Source organism: Acomys russatus, chromosome 22 (assembly GCF_903995435.1).
Source record: "Acomys russatus chromosome 22, mAcoRus1.1, whole genome shotgun sequence".
Classification (NCBI taxonomy): Eukaryota; Metazoa; Chordata; class Mammalia; order Rodentia; family Muridae; genus Acomys; species Acomys russatus.
In genome coordinates this window covers 27,586,007-27,603,272 of record NC_067158.1, presented here as the reverse complement: position 1 = coordinate 27,603,272, position 17,266 = coordinate 27,586,007, and the positions used below count along the sequence as shown (strand labels likewise).

The window sequence follows — 17,266 nt, the reverse complement described above, 5'->3', positions numbered from 1 at the left end:
CAGATTGAAGCACCATAAAACAGCTGGCAAGTGGCTTACACTGAGCTAGCTTAGGGGTGGGCGGCCTCCAGCGGAGCAGCTTCCCATATCTGATGTGATGTCCCTGTCCACTGGTGAGTACCTTGCTGCTCTTTGGTGACTCCGAGGCAGCTGTTACAGGGCTGAACGCACACAGAACTGACTCTTACCATGAAGGCTGCCCAAAGTAGGCCCTAAAGCCTAGAAGACTTTCCTCCTATGTGTGCTAAGGACATTCTGGGCTGTGATGAGAAGGCTTGCCTTTGGCACAGCATCACCACGTTCTCAGTCTAGGGACCAAGCCCATTGCCCATGTATAACAGGCCCTGCAGAAGTCTGCAGAAAAGGCCAACGTCCTCCTCACTGCCCGCATCTCCCCATAGTGGAAAGGTCTGGGCAGTACCCCAGAAGCCCAAAAAGCCAGTTTGACTCTCGGACCCCTAGGGTAGAGGCAAGCCCCACCCATGAGCTATAGGCATCACATCCTGAATATCTGAACTATATGAGAATGCGCAGAGACAAACAGGAGAGCAAGGAGGAGGCCCACACAATCAGGACCCATGAGCTGTGGCTTCGACTGTAAACTGGAGGGGGGGTGCCCTGGAAGGAGTGTCTCTGTTCAAAGATGATCCAGGTTAGACTACAGGGGCTAGAGCCGGCTCTGTTAGATCCACAGGCACATGGTGGCCAGTGTGTGATGGTCCAGGTTAGACTACAGGGTCTAGAGCCAGCTCTGTTAGATCCACAGGTACATGGTGGCCAGTGTGTTTTCTCAGCTGAGGAGCTACTGCTCGGCAGTGGGTGAGGCTGGGGTCTCAGGTCAGGGCAAAGCTGCACATGCAAGCCAAGGACTGAAGCTCTGTGCCACCTCTCAAAATACATCATAAAATGGGAAACAGGGCCTCTAGAAAGTCCCTAAGATCTAAGCATAGCACACAATAAAAAGGGACATTTTCTTTAAAAGCCAACAAATGAAAAACATTGGTAAAAATAATGACAACTTTTCCATCCTGGTGACAAAATGTCTATCCAAAACCAAAAACCAAACCTTAAAAATTGCTTCACAGCACTATTCCTCATGGCTTTACCTCCAGTGACAAGGGGACAGGCAGGGGCAGGGGCGGGGGGTGGGGTGGGCTGCAGAGACACAAGGAGTCCATGCTGCTGCTACAGTGTAGGACCCTCTGGCAAACAGGGCGAGGTACGCAGCTCTGGCCGGAAATAGGGAAGGCTCAGGCCACCCTGTCTCACAGGGGCACATGTCCGTGGGCTGCAGGCTGGGGTTGAGCTGAGGTCCTCAGAACTGTGACTGCCCCATCTGCCAGAGGGTGCTTCGGAACAACCAGCCACCCCGTTCTGTTTCTGCTTTTGAACAAGGAGATTTGGACACCAAAGTTTTAACGTAAACTTTCCTAAAGGGCACCGTCATACAGTAGAAAGCGTGCACGTAAGCCGGCTGAGGGTCAGCGTCAGACTCAGTCCAAACTTCTGAAGAGTCATGCTCAGGCCACTTTGGGAGGCGCCCGTGTAGCACGTGAGGCTGGTGGCAGTGCGCAGTCTCTGTCTGGGCGTGGCTGGGCGTGGCTGGGCTCTCTCTATGTGCCGTTCTTCAGCTCCCACTCCTGGGAAAGAGAGGTGGGTAAATGCAGGCACTTTGATCCTGGCTATCATAAGCTGCCACAAGCCTCTACGGCCCAGGAGCCTTTGGGACCCACACAGTGCCAGGGCTCAGCCACAGGCAACAGAATGCAGGGACTCCCTAAATAAAAGAATTGTCAAGCACCTTCACTTCCATGTAGCCAGCCAGAGATACCCAACAGGAGCAAGTAGGTAAATGTGGCCCCCTCCAGACACAGGACACTCATCAGACTGAATGAGGAAGGGAGAGAGCTGACTCCTGGTGCATCATGGGTCTCCAGGATATCGTATAAGGACGACACATCGTCTGAGTCTATTCTGGTGGAAGCCCAAGGTAGTCAAGAATATGGAGACAAAAAGTGTCATGGTGGGTACCCAGGGCAAGGAAAGAAGGGGTGGTGTTAGTGTTCTGGGGACAGAGCCTAGGACGATGAAGTTCCGGAGGTGGATGCTGACAAGACACATGCCTGGAAATGGCCGATAGATCAGGTTGGTTTTGCTTATATTACCACTAAGAGAATGAATGTTGGAGAGTGTGGTGGTTGCGTGGGTGGAGTGGACACAGCAGATGCCAGCGGTGGCAGCAGGCCCTGTATGGACGCTGCCCTCAGCTGTGCTCCTCTCAGGCATCAGGGAGGTGCCTGGGGAACCTGGGCAAGCATTCCTCTCTGCAGAGCCAAGCCACCAATCTAGGGCTGCGGCATGCCACCCTCCTGACACCACCCCCATCCCCACCCCCGTCAAGTGTTCCCACCACTGCTCCATTGGGGTCTTATTTCTGCCAGGGCTGTGCCATCAGCTATTAAGTACACTTGAATGTTTGATTCTAGAAATGTCGAGCGAATTTTTAGCCTAGTCAATATGTCCCCAACCTCATGTCCAGTGGGGGCCCCTTTGACACTAGGACCATCCTGCACAAGTCTACTGTTGAGGCTGTGTCAGAGATCGGCTACAATGACAAGAACCCCTGTGAACCCCCTGTCTGTGTACCAGCCTTCCTGAGCTGTATGGGAACCATCTGACAGTGGCTGTGTCTCACACCAGTAGTCACAGCCTTCTTGTTCACTATCAGAAGGGGACAAGGCTGAAAAGGCTGAGCCAAGGGAGCCTTTCTCTCATGGCATGGCTCAGTGTCTCACTCCTCTTTTCTGACACAGGAAGGGAATTACACAGCTCCATTCTAACATTGGCTAGGGCAAAATGGATCCTCTACAAAGGAGAGGTTGACTATAGACTAGGAAGGCCCAAGGGAGCCGGGCGGTGGTGGTGCACACTTTTAATCCCAGCACTCGGGAAGCAGAGGCAGGAGGATCACTGTGAGTTCGAGGCCAGCCTGGTCTACAAAGTGAATCTAGGACAGTAAAGGCTACACAGAGAAACCCTGTCTCAAGAGAAAAAAAAAAAAAAAAGCCCGAGGGGTGGGCCGGAAAGCCACTGGGATGCCAACTCAGTACCCTTCATCCCCAACTTGCAGGAAGCCTTGCAGTGCATAAGCGAGCACACTTATGCTGGCTAGAGAAGCACATGCACTGAGAGGCTGGGCAAGCACAACCCCTAGCACCATCCCCGACACCTTAAGAGCACAGCAGAGTCCTTGCCCTGCAGCCAGTCTGTCCTGCTGAAAGCAATGTGCTTCTAGCTCCTGAGGAAGGGGCCTTGTGCTGCTGAAAGAAACATTCAGCGCTAGGAGGCCTTGAGACAGTGCTGGCATGCAGGGTGCAGCCTCAGCGCACTTCATCTTCAGAACTGAGAGACACCACCTGGACTCATGCCCCATCCCCAGGCCAGCTCAGTTCCACCTACAGGTGCTTCCATTGCCATGGGAGAGATTATTTGCAAGTTATGCTTTGAGAATCCCTAGGATTTAATTATGGCAAAGTTGTTGGTGACTCCTCTTCCTCACTGCACGGAGGGGAGGGACCCTGGGTTGATGGCCAGGGTGTTAGGGACAGTCTGGGGGAAAAATGCTTTTCTGGCTTTTTTCATTCTTTCTTCTTTGAAGAATCACAGCCCGTAACTGTTAGAAAGGACACTGGGTCACTCAGGCCAATCTGTGCTGCCCAAAGGAGGACAAGTCCAGGGCATGGGGTCTGGCCCACCTCTGAAGTGACCTGGAGCTCTGCGAGTTCAGGTTTAATGGCTGTCTTTGAACCCCAGTCCCTGAGAGTGTGTGGAGGAGCTAGAAGAGGGCTTCTTCAGAGCCTCTGGCAGGAGGCCAAGTGCCAAGTGCAGTGGGGTTCACTTTGAGCTCAGAAACCCCGAATCTGGCCCTGCTGGGAGGCTCACCTTGGCCTTCTGCAGCACGTGGCCACGGCAAGGGGAGCTGCCCGAGGATGGCTGGCTCTTCTTCAGGACGGCTGCGCTGTTCACGGGCAGGGGCCCCTCAGCATCGCTTGTATCACAGCTGGAGATGGGAGAATTTTCCAGAGTCCGATGCCGAAACACAGGAGACTGTTAACGAGAGTTAAGCCCCGTGTGAGGGGAGGCTATCAGCCACTGGCATTTCTCAGGGAGAAATAGTTTAGTAAAGAAGAACTACTCAGCTATTAAAAACAAGAAAATCTTGAAATTTGCAGGCAAATGGATGGAACTAGAAATGATCATCCTGAGAGAGTTAACCCAGACCCAGAAAGACACACATGGTATATACTCATTTGTAGATGCACACTAGCCCAACATGGATGTCCTCTGAGAGTCTTCACTCAGCAGGGGGTTGGGACAGGTGCTGGGACTCGCTATTGGACTCCAGGTGAGAGAGGTAGGGGAAAATGGGGAGACAGAAAGACGCAGAGGGTCCTGGAACCCTACAAGATCATTAAGGCTAGTGGATCTGGACCCACGGGGGCCTGCACAAACTGCCGTACCAACCAAGGACAATGCATACAGTAAACGTAGAACCCCTATTCAGATCTAGCCAATGGACAGCACATTCTCCACAGTTGTGTGGAGAGTGGGGACTGACTCTGACATGAACTCTGGTGCCCCATATTTGACCACTTCCCCTTGGTGGGGAGACCTGGTGGCACTCAGAGGAAGGGGAAGCAGGCTATCTGGATGGGACTTGATAGGCTGTGATCATATGGTGGGGGAGGAGGTCCCCTTCTGTTACAGGCCTAGGGGAGGGGAATAGGGTAAAGGAGGGAGGGAGGGAGGAATGGGAAGATACAAGTGAGGGGATAACAATCGGGATATAATCTGAATAAATTATTTAAAACAACAACAAAAGAAATAGGTTTGGAAATGGGCAAAACCACAGGTAGGACCTAATCCTTGGAGCACTTTCAGGCAACATACTTAAGAAAGAAAAGCTGAGGCCAAGGAATGGAAAACCAGGAGGTGGGACTGAGGGTCCATACACTCCTACCCTACCTCCCACCTGTCCATCAGCATGATGCTTCCCAAAGTTTGCAAATGTTCCTGGAGCTGCCTGCTACAGAAAGGGTCAGGCCTGGTAGCAGAAGCTGCCCAAAGCAGGCAGCATTAGCTTGGGGGTCCAGGGAGGATGAGTGGCCCCAAGTGACACTGGGTCTTTGACCACTCTCACTTTGCAGATGCTGGAGAGAAATTTCTGGAAAGCTTAAAATGAACAAACTTATCTCCTCAGCTGCCTTGGGCCTGGTTTGGCTTGCTGGCTCTCCTACATAGGACTATGAACAGTCCTTTGAGAAAGCATGGCACCGTGGAGACCCCACTGCCATCACATAACACAGAACGCCGGAAACACACTTGGGACGTGCAGCATGTTGTTTCAACACATCTGTCCCAGAATCCCTGTGAGGGTTCCTGGCTGGGATGCAACCATCTCAGTGCTTTGACAGCATAGACCTTTCCCTGGGCATCTTTAGAGGCAGCATCAACTCTGGGTGTGTGTGGTCACTACTGCAAAGCCAGAATAAAGACCCATGTCTCTGGGGGTGACCAGGCAAGAGCTATCTGCTGCAGAAGACCCTGCCTAACAAGCCACACTTCTGAGGACGTGGTCTGGTTACAATTATACAGAGTGCTGCCACCAATGCCAGGGGGTAATGACAATCACAGTGCATAGAGAGGTCACTCAGGAGACACAGGATTCAGTAGGGCATGGCCACGCAGTCCTGAGCCTCTGAAGGCCATGCTTACTCCTGACCAGGGGACAGATGGGGCCAATAACAAGTCTCAGTGGCTGAGTCAGATGAAGATGAGGAGCCATGGCTAAAAGTAAGATCTCAGACTTGACGGGTGACTCCGTCATGCCCGATTGGGGGCATAGATCGTGTTACAGTCACTACAGATAGCTGGCGGCACTGTCAAGTGTGCCATGAAAGCAAGTTCCTGCCTAGCAAACGGATATCAAGTCAGCTCAGGTGAAAAGGTAGAAGAGCTGGCCTTCTGTCACCTGACCACGCAGAGGAGAGACACGGGCTCAACCATGGCCTTTAACTATCCCAGTGAACATTAGAGAGACCAGTGGGGACATTAGTCTGAAACCACCCATGTTTGTGAGTGAGCTACCTGAGAAACTATGGGGCACTTCTCTGTGCTGTGCCTTCAGGACACTTACCTGTGGGCTTGATGTCCCTGACTTGGGCTCAATGGCCAGTCCCAGGGTGACGCCACCAGCCAAGGCCTTCTTCAGGCTCTCCTTGACCTCGGTCAGCTCCAGCTCCAGGCTGACTCGCTCTGCCTCCCTCTGCTTGCACTCTTCCTCCAGCCTCTTCAGCTTGTCCTCCAGGGCCGCCTGGGTCTTCCTGCCTAAAATCCCGGGACACCTGGTCACCTCACAGAGGGGGCCAACCTAGCTGACCTCTGCCAGGTCTTGTCCACAGTGCTTCAGCCCAGCTGGTCCCCACAAAGCCCAGGCAGGCCTTTACCTAACACCCTGCTGCTGTGTGAGATCAGGGCCAGGAGTCAAGGCTGGTCCTACACACAAGCTCAGAGCCTCATGACACTCACTTAACGGGCATGGTGTCCAATGGGGACACTGACTAGGAATTTGAATAAAGAGAGGTCTCAAATTCTACCAGTTACTTGTGGACTCCTGTGGATGCTACCATGGTCAAAAGACATTGCCAGTATCTCTGTAGGACTTGGCATCTTTCTCCAAGGCTTGCCAGTTAACTCATTTCTTTGAAATTTGGTGGTATGACTAACATGGGCAGGAAATGCAGAGACGGACAGAGAAGGAAACTGAGTCAATGAGGTAGGCAAACCACGGACAGAGGGAACCTGGACTCTGAGGGACAGAGCTGGGCCTTTCTGCATCTCTGCCCTGTGACTTGACACAGGCAGGTAGACAGGCTATTCATTATGCACCATGCTCCCTCCATGTCATAGGCTCAGCTTTCCATCCCTCCCAGGAAGCTTGACTCCACTCCCACAGGTTATGCTAATGGGCCCACCTTCACCTTCTTCCTTGCTCTCTCACCACCACCACCCCCACACCACCCCCCCTCCCCCTCAATCTCCCCATCACTTCCCATAATTCAGACAGTTCAGCTCTGGTTAACTATGATGGACACGCATACCAGCCTTAGCATGTGCTGAAGCCTTTTGGAAACCATGTCTCCTCTGGGCTGCCTCATCAGCTGCTGCACAGCTCCTCTTCTCAGCTGGCAGAAGCTAAATCTGAAAAGTCGGCCATCTTTGCCTCAGTGGGGGTGCTAGCTAGGATCAGAGGGAGGTGTTGGTTTCCATCCCAGATCAGCCTGTGCCGGGGTACCACCAGTCTCTAGACACCACTCCCCGGACTGCTGTCTTTGCTCACTGCCCCTCTTTTGGGGTCACTAATATAGTCCTTTCCTCTGATTCCCCAAACCTGGGTACAGCCTTGATCTCCCCAGGCCCTTGGCATAGACGAGGCCTACAGCTCCGTTGGCAGCCTTCCTCCACAGAAGCCCCACTGAGTCTCCTCAGGCAAGGAAGAAAATCTGCCAACCTCCTTGGCTGTCAGCAACTGAGGCTGAAATTGCTGGAGTCTCACTGTGCAACTGGGGGGTCAGGTCACAGCTTCTGCCTCTAGTGGCACCACTCAATTCACAACTCTGTACTGCTCGAGGCTCCCCCAAAGGCCAGCACCCCAAGAGGCAAGGCTAAAGAGGCAGCCTTAACTCACGGGTCTGAATGGCACCTAGAACTCCAATGGACACAGGTGCACGGCCCGTCAGAGCCAATCCCCTACCTGCATTCACTTCAATGGCGGCCCTCAGGTCCTTCCTCTCTTTCCGGAGCTGTGCCAGCCTGTTCCTCAGGGCCTCTTTCCTCTTCAGCAGCTCCTCCTCTTTGGACTGTAACCGCTTGGCATCTGCTTCCACCCGGTTCTTACCATATTTGTACTGGTCAGCATCTGAATAAGGAGCACCAGGAGTTAGTGCAACCAGAGGGGTGGGGCTGCCAGTGCCTGTGGCTTGGCGCTCTCCTGGGTACCACAGAGCTGCTCCCCGGCTAGTCCAAAGAGGAAGGGGAGGATGGGAGCAGGGACTCATTAGCCTCCAATCCTTTTAATATTTTGATCTGCATGTTTATAAGAGGAGACAGAACACTGCAGAGCCCAGTCCATGTTCCTCCCTTCAAGGCATCAGCTTTCAAATAACAGTCAATACAGCTGATGAATATTCTGGAGCCTAGCAAGGCAGTGGACCGGACAGTTTTAACTGCTGACTTGATACAATCTAGAACCTTCTGGGAAGGGCCTTAATGGGGGAATTATCTGCATCAGCTTGGCCTGTGGCCATGTCCTCAAGGGAGCATCTTGATTATTAATTACACCGTGAGTTTTTCCACCCTGAGTGTGGGTGGTGTCATATCATGAGCTGGGCCCTGGAATGTGTCTGAGAGGAGACATCTGGCTGAGTACTAGACTTCACGAAGCTAACCACAGGTCACTGCTCTCTGCTCTTAGCGGTGCATGTGCAGTGACCGGCTGCTTTTCATTCCTGCCTTGACTTTCCCCCAAACAGCACACTGGAAACCTGTAGCTGTAAGCTAAAGAAATGCTCTTCCCTGAATGGCTATGGTCGGGGTATTTGTTACAGCAAAAGAAATGAAACTAGAACAGCAATCTATTACTGTCAAACCAGCGAGGCTGGCGGGATGGCTCAGTGGTTAAGAGCACTGTCTGCTCTTCTAGAACTGTAGTTTGAGTCCCAGCACTCGTATGGCAGCTCAGTCATCTGTCACTCCAGTTCCAGGGGGTCCAATACCCTCTTCTGCCCTGCTTGGCCACCAAGCATACACATGGTGCCCAGATGTACATGTAGGCAGAACATTTACACACAGAAAATAAAACCCTAGGGCTTATGCAGTCCTTTCTATGTACAATGCCTCTCCTCACTTCCACTTCTATTATTAGCCTTGCCCTGGCTAGAGGGAGGTGTGTCTCCTGGCCTGGAAGAAGCAGACAGGGAGGGCTTCTCCGGTGAATGGAAAGACAAGAAAGGCAGCACATGGTGCTTGGAGACCCACTGTTTAGAGGGCAGTCTTGGAGCCCTGTGACCTAGAACAGACCAGTGCCTCAGTTTCCCCTCCTGTGAAATGGGCATAAGAGGAGGTCATTCACAGGGAGCTATACAAATTCAGTTCATATTTACAAAGCACTCCTCAAATGAGTCCTATATAAGTAGCTGTTAAATTTAATGAATGGACGAACAAACAGTGAGTGAGTGAATAAGTAGATGCTTTGGCAGAAACCCAGAGTCTGGGCCACCAGCGCACAGCAGGTCACACAGTATTGAGCCAGGCCCCACGGTCTCTCTAGCAGGCCACACAGTACTGAGCCAGTCTCTTCAGCCTGGCTTATGGTTTTGAGCTACAGTGTGTTCTTGTGGAGAAATCAAGGCAGGAACTTAAAGCAGCCAGATAGGCATTTAGGAAAAGCCTCTCTGGAAAAGATGCTGAGGGACTGGAGATGCTGGCAAGACTGGCCAAGGCCCGCTACTGTGAAGTTTCTCCCATCACCTGTAGTCGCTGCACTACCCGCCAGCTCCACGGGTGGCTGGCTGCATCCTGTCTGCCCCTCTGCACATCAGCCTGTTTCAGAGTAGAAGCTGTGGAGGGGCGAGGGCTGTTGTGTGAGGGTTTAAAAGTAGATGCACGTCGCTGGCACAGTTAACTATGTGTTAAGATGCCTGGGATGGAGTGGACACACACAGGCAGACCCCATGACAATCGCAGGCGACTGGCCCAGCAGAGGCTTGCTCGTGCAGCCCCTGACCTGAGCTGGCTCTGCTGACATTTCTTCAATAATGTAGCATATTTGTGGAGATGTCAGCATTCTCTCCTTCACCAAAAAGACCCCCACAGAATGACACTGGCTGATCCTCAGCCCCAAGAATAACCAAGCACCCCACCTCGTGAAACCAAGGCACTTCCAGAAAATTCCATGCCAAACTGTGTGAACTCCATTGTCTACACCAATATGTCCCCCCAACAAACCTACAAATGACAGCTCATAAATTTCCCCCGCCATTTGGTCCCCATGCAATAAACTCTATACAACTGTAATGCGATCAGCTGAACTCCGGGAAAGCACGGGATGCAATTATTTTTCTCTTTTGTTTCCATTAGATGTCACCAAAGTTAATAAAAGATTCCCTACAGAAGGTCCCACCAGATACTGGGATAAATCATCCATAAAATAAAGCGGGCAGAGGGCCGCGAGACACGCCAGGCTGAAGGAGCCTGCGTGGGATCCAGATCTTGCTTAACAAGGCATTTTAGGCAGTTTCATCCCTCTGGCTCCTGCATCTCCCTGAATGAACAACACAAAGAACAAGAGTGGAAGCACACCCAAGGCATCAGGTGATGAAATAACAGAGAGGGGGCCAGGGGAAGCCGGTGACAATGAGGAGCCTCAGCCTGACAGGCTCCTGACCTCCCTCCTTATTTGAAATGCAGGTTTGAAAGCAGAGGCATAGACAGAGCTCCTGGGGCTGAAGCAGCCAAGTGTTGCTGAAGTCCCAAGGCTCATGCATGCTTTGACCATGGGGGAAAAAACAGCCTTTCTGTGTCCTTGTCTACTCTGACTCAAATGGGTTACAGCTGCATGCCCAAGGCCTTTTCTCCCAGGTGAAGGGGGCTAGCCTTTTCTACACTGCAAATGGAGGCTGGTCCACCAACTGCACAGCGGCAGACCTGCATGCTCAGGTAGGAATCCCAAGAAGCAGCAGCTTATAATGGTTTGTCATGGACACTAGCCTGCTTAGCTGGGACTGATGGAGGAGCTGCAGAGCCCGCAGAGCCCCATGCAGTCCTGATGCCTGCTTTTCTAAGCCGGCAAGACCTTGTCACTGCATCCCTAGCAACAAGTGAGTGTCCTGAGTGAACAGCCCCACGGGCAGGTGGGCGGTCTGAATGCTGGATGGTCCCATGCAGTGAGGGCAGGGCAAGCAACAAGCTCAAGAAGCCAGCACACGCAGCACACACAGACCTAGCTGCAGATGGAGGAGAGCTGCTGAGCTCCCAGGCAGGCTGTGCCTCTCTCTGCCTGCTCTATACAGCTGGCTCTGCAGTCTGAAGGCCCAGCCCAGGCTCTAGCTCAGTGGCCGGCCTGCTGTGAGACCTCTGGCTCTCCTCCACTACCTTGGGGCTCATTCTTCATTTGCATAATGGGGTGCATGGGCACCCACACTGACAACACAGCTGTCGGAGGCCAGCAGGAGTGGAAGGTGCTGGCTGTAGACTGTGACTTGCACACAAGTAGCAAGGGCCTCCTGTACCCTTGAGCATTTGAGGGCTTTGCTTTGGGTGTCCAACACCATGACTTTTTCCGGTGCATCAACCATAGCACTGGCCATCCACATATCTGACAGAGGAATGGGTTGCATTCAGAGTGTACACGACTTGTCGACGGTTGGATGCCATACCAAGAAGCTAAGCAACAGTCACAGAGGCTGGGTTAGAGATCCTGGCCGGTGAAGTCGGGAGGGGGCCAGGGAACAAGAATGCACACTGTCCCACCTCCAAACACATTGCCCCCTCCCCCAAGGCCAGCATCTGCTAGCAGGAGTGGCTCAGCCAGCCTGAAGTTGGGAAACTGCACCAACGTAGAAAGCAAGGAGCCAGAGGGAAACTCACTTGATGCTGTCCGTTTCACACCACTTGCAGAATCCGCTTTTTTTTGCTGGCCGCTGGGAGCCTTCCCCTTTATGGGAACCCCATTTGATGACACCGGAGACTTTTTGCTCTTCAACTGTTGAAACACGCAGAGAAAGTTAAAAAATAAATAAAAGCACCTTTTTGCCTAAAGTTATTTCTTTTAGTCTTTGACCCTTAAATATAGCCTCCTGCCATGCTCAGAGGGCCAAGGAAACAAACTTGGTTTCTAGCCACTGGGCTTCTGTGACGTCCCTTTGACAGCTGGGGAGCTTCCAGCACTGAAGGCTGGACAGTCAGGACAGTCAGCAATGTGAGGGATGCTATGTTCCCATCGTGCTGATAAGAAAGTAGCTCTGAGTGGCCACGCACGCATGCAGCAACAACCTCTGAGACCCTGTGAACCTGTGTAGGTCGTCACTTTCCCCTAACTGGGCTGCTTCTAGGGGAAGGGCCTGGCTCTGCAGGAAGGTCCCTGCCCTTAGGTGAAGGTTACAATAATGAGGTAAATAACCACCTTTCAGATGAGATGGGCCCAAGGAAGGATATAAGAGACACATATATAGGAATAGCATAAACATACAGAAAACAAGCCTTGACCAGCTATAGGCTTAAAAAAATTTTCAACAGGCCCTTGCTCACCCAGCTTTTGCAAGCCAAAGCTTCATATCTGACAGGTAACACTGCATACCAGGCAGTAAGCATGATATAAAGGGGACTTGACACCCAGGCCCTGTATTCTCTCCCCCCCCCCACCTCCCACTGCCTGACTCTCCTGTTGGGGGCCCAGTGTGGGACTGTATATAGATCTAGCTGCAATTCTGGCTTGTCACTTAGGAGACCTTAGCCAGTCCTTCAAAAGTGTCTGAACCTCTGTTCAGTCACTTAAAAATGTAAAGCTGCTGGCACTTCCCACAGGACTCCTAAATGACACTGCATGGCCATGTACAAGATGGCAACCAGCAGGCTCCCAAAAGAACGGGCATATGAGGGTGTGACATGAATTTAGCCTGGGGCTGTTTCCTTTTTGAAACAGAAACTAGCATGAGTAACAGTGGCAGCACTGAACTGTGCACCACGTGATTCCTCACCAGCAAAGGGACCATCCAAATGCCCAGGTGGCAGGGTTACTAAGCTAACCAATGACACTATGCTATCAGCAAATGGATAACTACACAGGTAGACACACTGGCCAGATCTGAGTGGGGATCCTCATGAAACTGGTAGAGGCTACTGGTGCTCACCCTGGTCACCCTGCAAGCAGTCTGTACCCTTCAGACTCTCCAGGGATGGCAGCTGAATAACTGCACCTAATACATTTTTAAAAAAATATTTTATTTAATTTATGTGTACTGGTGGGAGGGTGTCATATCTTGGAGTCAAAGACAGTTGTGAGCTGCCATGTGAGTGCTGGGAATTGAACCCGGGTCCTTTGGAAGAACAGGCAGTGCTCTTAACTACTGAGCCATCTCTCCAGCCCTACTGTGCCTAATACTTGTCGGCATGCCTTCTGCGTCCCAAGGTGCAGCAGTGGGGCACCGCTACCTGGAAGCCTAGGACCTTGCTCAAAGAAATGGAGCAGAATGCAAAAAGCCAGGCCTCTTGCTTTACACTCTCAGAGTGGTCTTTTTGTTTGTTTTTTGTTTTTGTTTTTAGAGACAGGGTTTCTCTGTGTAGCCTTGGCTGTCCTGGACTCATTTTTTTTTTTTAACTTTTTAATTTTTTTCTTTTTATTAATTTATTCTTGTTACATCTCAATGTTTATCCCATCCCTTGTATCCTCCCATTCCTCCCTCCCCCGCCCCCATTTTCCCCTTATTCCCCTCCCCTATGACTGTGACTGAGGGGGATTACCTCCCCCTGTATATTCTCATAGGGTATCAAGTCTCTTCTTGGCAACCTGCTGTCCTTCCTCTGAGTGCCACCAGGTCTACCCCTCCAGGGGGCATGGTCAAATGTGAGGCACCAGAGTACGTGAGAAGTCATATCAAACTCTCCACTCAACTGTGGAGATATTCTGATCATTGGCTAGATCTGGGAAGGGGTTTAAAGTTTACCTCCTGTATTGTCCTTGGCTGGTGCCTTAGTTTGAGCGGGACCCCTGGGCCCAAATCTGCCTATCATATTGTTCTACTTGTAGGTTTCTAGGACCCTCTGTATCCTTAAATTTTGCTATTCTCCCATGCGTCTCTCATTTAGCGTCCCAATAGGATGCCCTTCCCTCTGTCCCAGTTTCCTGGTAAGTGAAGGCTTTCGTGGGACATCAACCTGGACTCATTTTGTAGACCAGACTAGCCTCAAACTCACAGTGATCTGCCTGCCTCTGCCTCCCGAGTGCTGGGATTAAAGGAGTGCGCCACCAGACTCGGCTCTCAGAGAGGTCTTACATGAAGTACCAGGACTCCAGGCAGAGCACACGAATGCTTAGGTTAAAACTCATAAAGGCTGCTAGTGTCTGCTCTGAAATGTTGATGCATGCCACAGGGAGTGGGCAAACAAGAGCTCAGCCTCAAGCCTATCTGTCACGCAGAATCAGAGTCCTTCTGTCACATGGGTGCAAGATTTGTGCCACCCTCTCCCTGACAACACTCTGGCTCTCAACATGGTGTTGGCCATGTTTATAGATAAGAAAGATTCACTCCCTGGGGATGATCCTTGCTCACTTAAACCCATGGTAGAATATACTAGAGAAACCTGCCATTCCAGAATCTTCTGGAAAGTGGCATGGACTCTTTTCATAATCTTTGACATAATTGTCAAAATGTACTAGAGAATTCCCCAGGAGTTGGGGGTTGGGGGAGGGAAGCCAACCTGGGAGCTTGTCACAAATGTCTCTCCTATGCCTCCATGGCTAACTGTGAACTAGGCTATGGCTTAAGATGGCATGACACTTTGGCATGTATTAGGTGGTGAGCACACGGTTGCTGCAGGTCCACTGGTAACGTCCGCGGGGAGTTTGGGAACGCGATCTGTACCTGAGAGTGTAGCCCGAGAGACGCCCTCCCCACAGAAGAGGTGTTAGTGAGAGATGGGGAGCAGGGCGGGCTGCAGGAGGTGGGGGATTTGTAGTGGTTAGAGGACAGCCTGTCAGCGGGTGGCCGAGATGCCCTCCGGTCGGCAGGAGAGGAGCGAGCAAAGATTGTCGGCGATGGCAAGTTATCGTAGAGGCCCGCGTTATCATAAAGCACCTCTTCCGCCAGGCCTCTGTTCCCACAGCCAGGAAAGCCGCCATCCACGTCCCACTGCAACACATACAGCCTGGTTGTTAGTGGCCGGATGAGGACAGAGCAGATCAGCATAGCAAGATGTTAGCAGGCCCCAACACTCTGCATGACCAGTCACACAGACACACACACACACACACACACACACACACACACACACACACACACACACACACACACACACACACACACACACACACACACACACACACACACACACACACACACACACACACACACACACCAGGCACATCTCTCTCAGCCATGGGCTGACTCCATAAGAGGCCCTTTGCCTTTGGAGTCATAGAAAGGTCTCTCTGTCCTTAAGTTGTTCCCAGAGTCATTGGATTATGACAGTTGTGTTCATAAGGAAGAGTGCTGAACTGGCATTACGAACTCCAGAGACCTGGAGTTTGGAAGTTCCCTGGTGAACAGGAAGTGAGGTCAGGGGAGCTTGGTAGAGCCTAGAGCTCTGTGTTGCACAGGAAGGTCTGTGAGATCATGACCAAGGGCCATGGCATCTGCTGAGCTCTGGACACACCGGCTTCCTTATCACAGAGTCTGCTTAGCAAGCAGGGGAAACTGAGGCAAAGGCAGTTCACACAACAAGGGAGTGGCAGAGCTGGACAGAGTTGAGCTCATGACCACACACTGTGCTATCAGAGAGCTTCAGGCTCTGATAGAGGAACACAACTGGACTCGGGGACACCCTGGGCTCATCGTATGCTGCCCCTGTGGCCGACAAATTCACCTTCAAGGTCAACACAGCCTAAGTTCCACACTTGAGCACCTGAAGAGAGTGCCACAGCCCAAAGAGTCTGCTGAAGACAAAAGTCAAGTCATCACAGAATGCAGGGCTCCTCAGCCTCACATGGAATAATGGCTTTGCGCTAGCAGACAACCTGAACAAAGAGGTAACAGTTCAAGGCCACATCACGAGACACGGAGTTCCAGTGCACTGTCAGGAAAGTATAAAGAAACCCCAAACTATTAACCACTGCCTACAGGCTTTAAAGGTCTTTGCAAATTGCCCTGCGTTATAAAAGGAAATATTAATTCATATATTCTGCCCATTTCAGCCTGTTCTTTATGTTCTCTTTGCAGCACTCCCTTCCTGCCAGACTATAATTACAGCCCTTTGTTATAAAAATAGGAACGGCCTAAAATCCCAGGGTGGGGTGCGGCAGGGTGGGGTGGGGGGGTGTTATCTTCGGCAGCCACGTCGGTGTTGTCTATTTTTGTGAGGCTGGGGACAAACGGGCAGCCATAAAATAACGCAGAAAAGCCAGAGTGGAGCACTTCACAGTGACAGCCACCCACATATACAATGGTCTATATTTGACTCTCGTTTTCTTAAAATAGCAAGGACCAAGTTATGTGGAATACTTAGTAAACAGCGACAGACATCCCACAGAAGTTTCTAGAATAAAAGCATGTGTATGTAGAGCCCTCTCTTTTAAAAGAATCAAAGGGGGTGCAGAATGAACTGAACTTCTGTAGGGAAAAGCAGTTCTGACACTCGGGGCATTAGGTCATAAAGTGTAGACTTTATGGAACCTGGAAATGAAGCCTCCAAAATGTGGTCATGTGGTAACTAACAGAGGCCTGCACACAGGAAACAGGCTCTGGAAGCCTGCGCAAGGGAGCTCCAAGGAAACCGAAAGGGCTGGACACACGCACGCAGAGCATTATGTCTCTGCTCCTAAGGGCCCTGAGCATGCACGTAGGGAGGTTCCTTCAGCGCAGAGCTGTTTATTTCCAAACACAAATCAAACCATGGTGAACCAGGGGAAAGGCAGGTACTGAAGAAACCTGACCAGCATGGTGTATGGACTGTTCAGGTGACTGGTACGTGTGAGCATGCTATGACTCATCAAGTGCCTGCAGCATCTTGTTCACCTCCTACTTGTTTGTGTGTGTATGTGTGTGTGTGTGTGTGTGTGTGTGTATGTGTGTGTGTGTGTGTAGACTGCTGAGGCCATAGGCTGCAAGAAGATGCTCAGCCTTGAGAGGAACCTATCTGCTGGAGCACAGAAGCAGGCCCGGTGCAGTGATGCTGGTGGCTGTATAGCACAGGGAGACCACACCTCACCTTGAAAATGATGTAATGGCCAGAACTGGGGGAGGGTACAGGGGGAATGGGGACCACAACAACACAAAGGCTGGGCTGAGAGTCCTGCCCTCAGCTCTTACCAGACATAGTCCCTAGATCTGTCCACAGGGCTACAGGGCAAAGGACAGAGGGCACCACACGGGGAGGCCTTCCAATGCATGAAAGAGGCTGGCTCCTGACATCAGAATATTGGGCAAAGAATGAA

The 17,266-nt window shown here is 51.6% G+C and overlaps 1 protein-coding gene across 3 annotated transcripts in view; it reads right to left on the bottom strand.

Moving 5' to 3' along the window:
- Positions 1-720: 720 nt before the first annotated feature.
- Afap1 (actin filament associated protein 1) overlaps positions 721-17,266 on the bottom strand; it is a 111,191-nt gene continuing 94,645 nt past the window's right edge. For 2 of the 3 annotated variants that reach the window (XM_051165315.1, XM_051165314.1), the window contains exons 13-18: positions 14,700-14,966; positions 11,707-11,821; positions 7,814-7,978; positions 6,197-6,387; positions 3,943-4,107; positions 721-1,640 (exon numbers count right to left, since the gene is read on the bottom strand). In XM_051165315.1, the coding sequence (XP_051021272.1) occupies positions 1,614-1,640; positions 3,943-4,107; positions 6,197-6,387; positions 7,814-7,978; positions 11,707-11,821; positions 14,700-14,966 (930 nt within the window). In that variant the 3' untranslated portion in view covers positions 721-1,613. The remainder of the gene's footprint in view (positions 1,641-3,942; positions 4,108-6,196; positions 6,388-7,813; positions 7,979-11,706; positions 11,822-14,699; positions 14,967-17,266) is intronic. The other variant, XM_051165316.1, reaches the window with a different exon arrangement.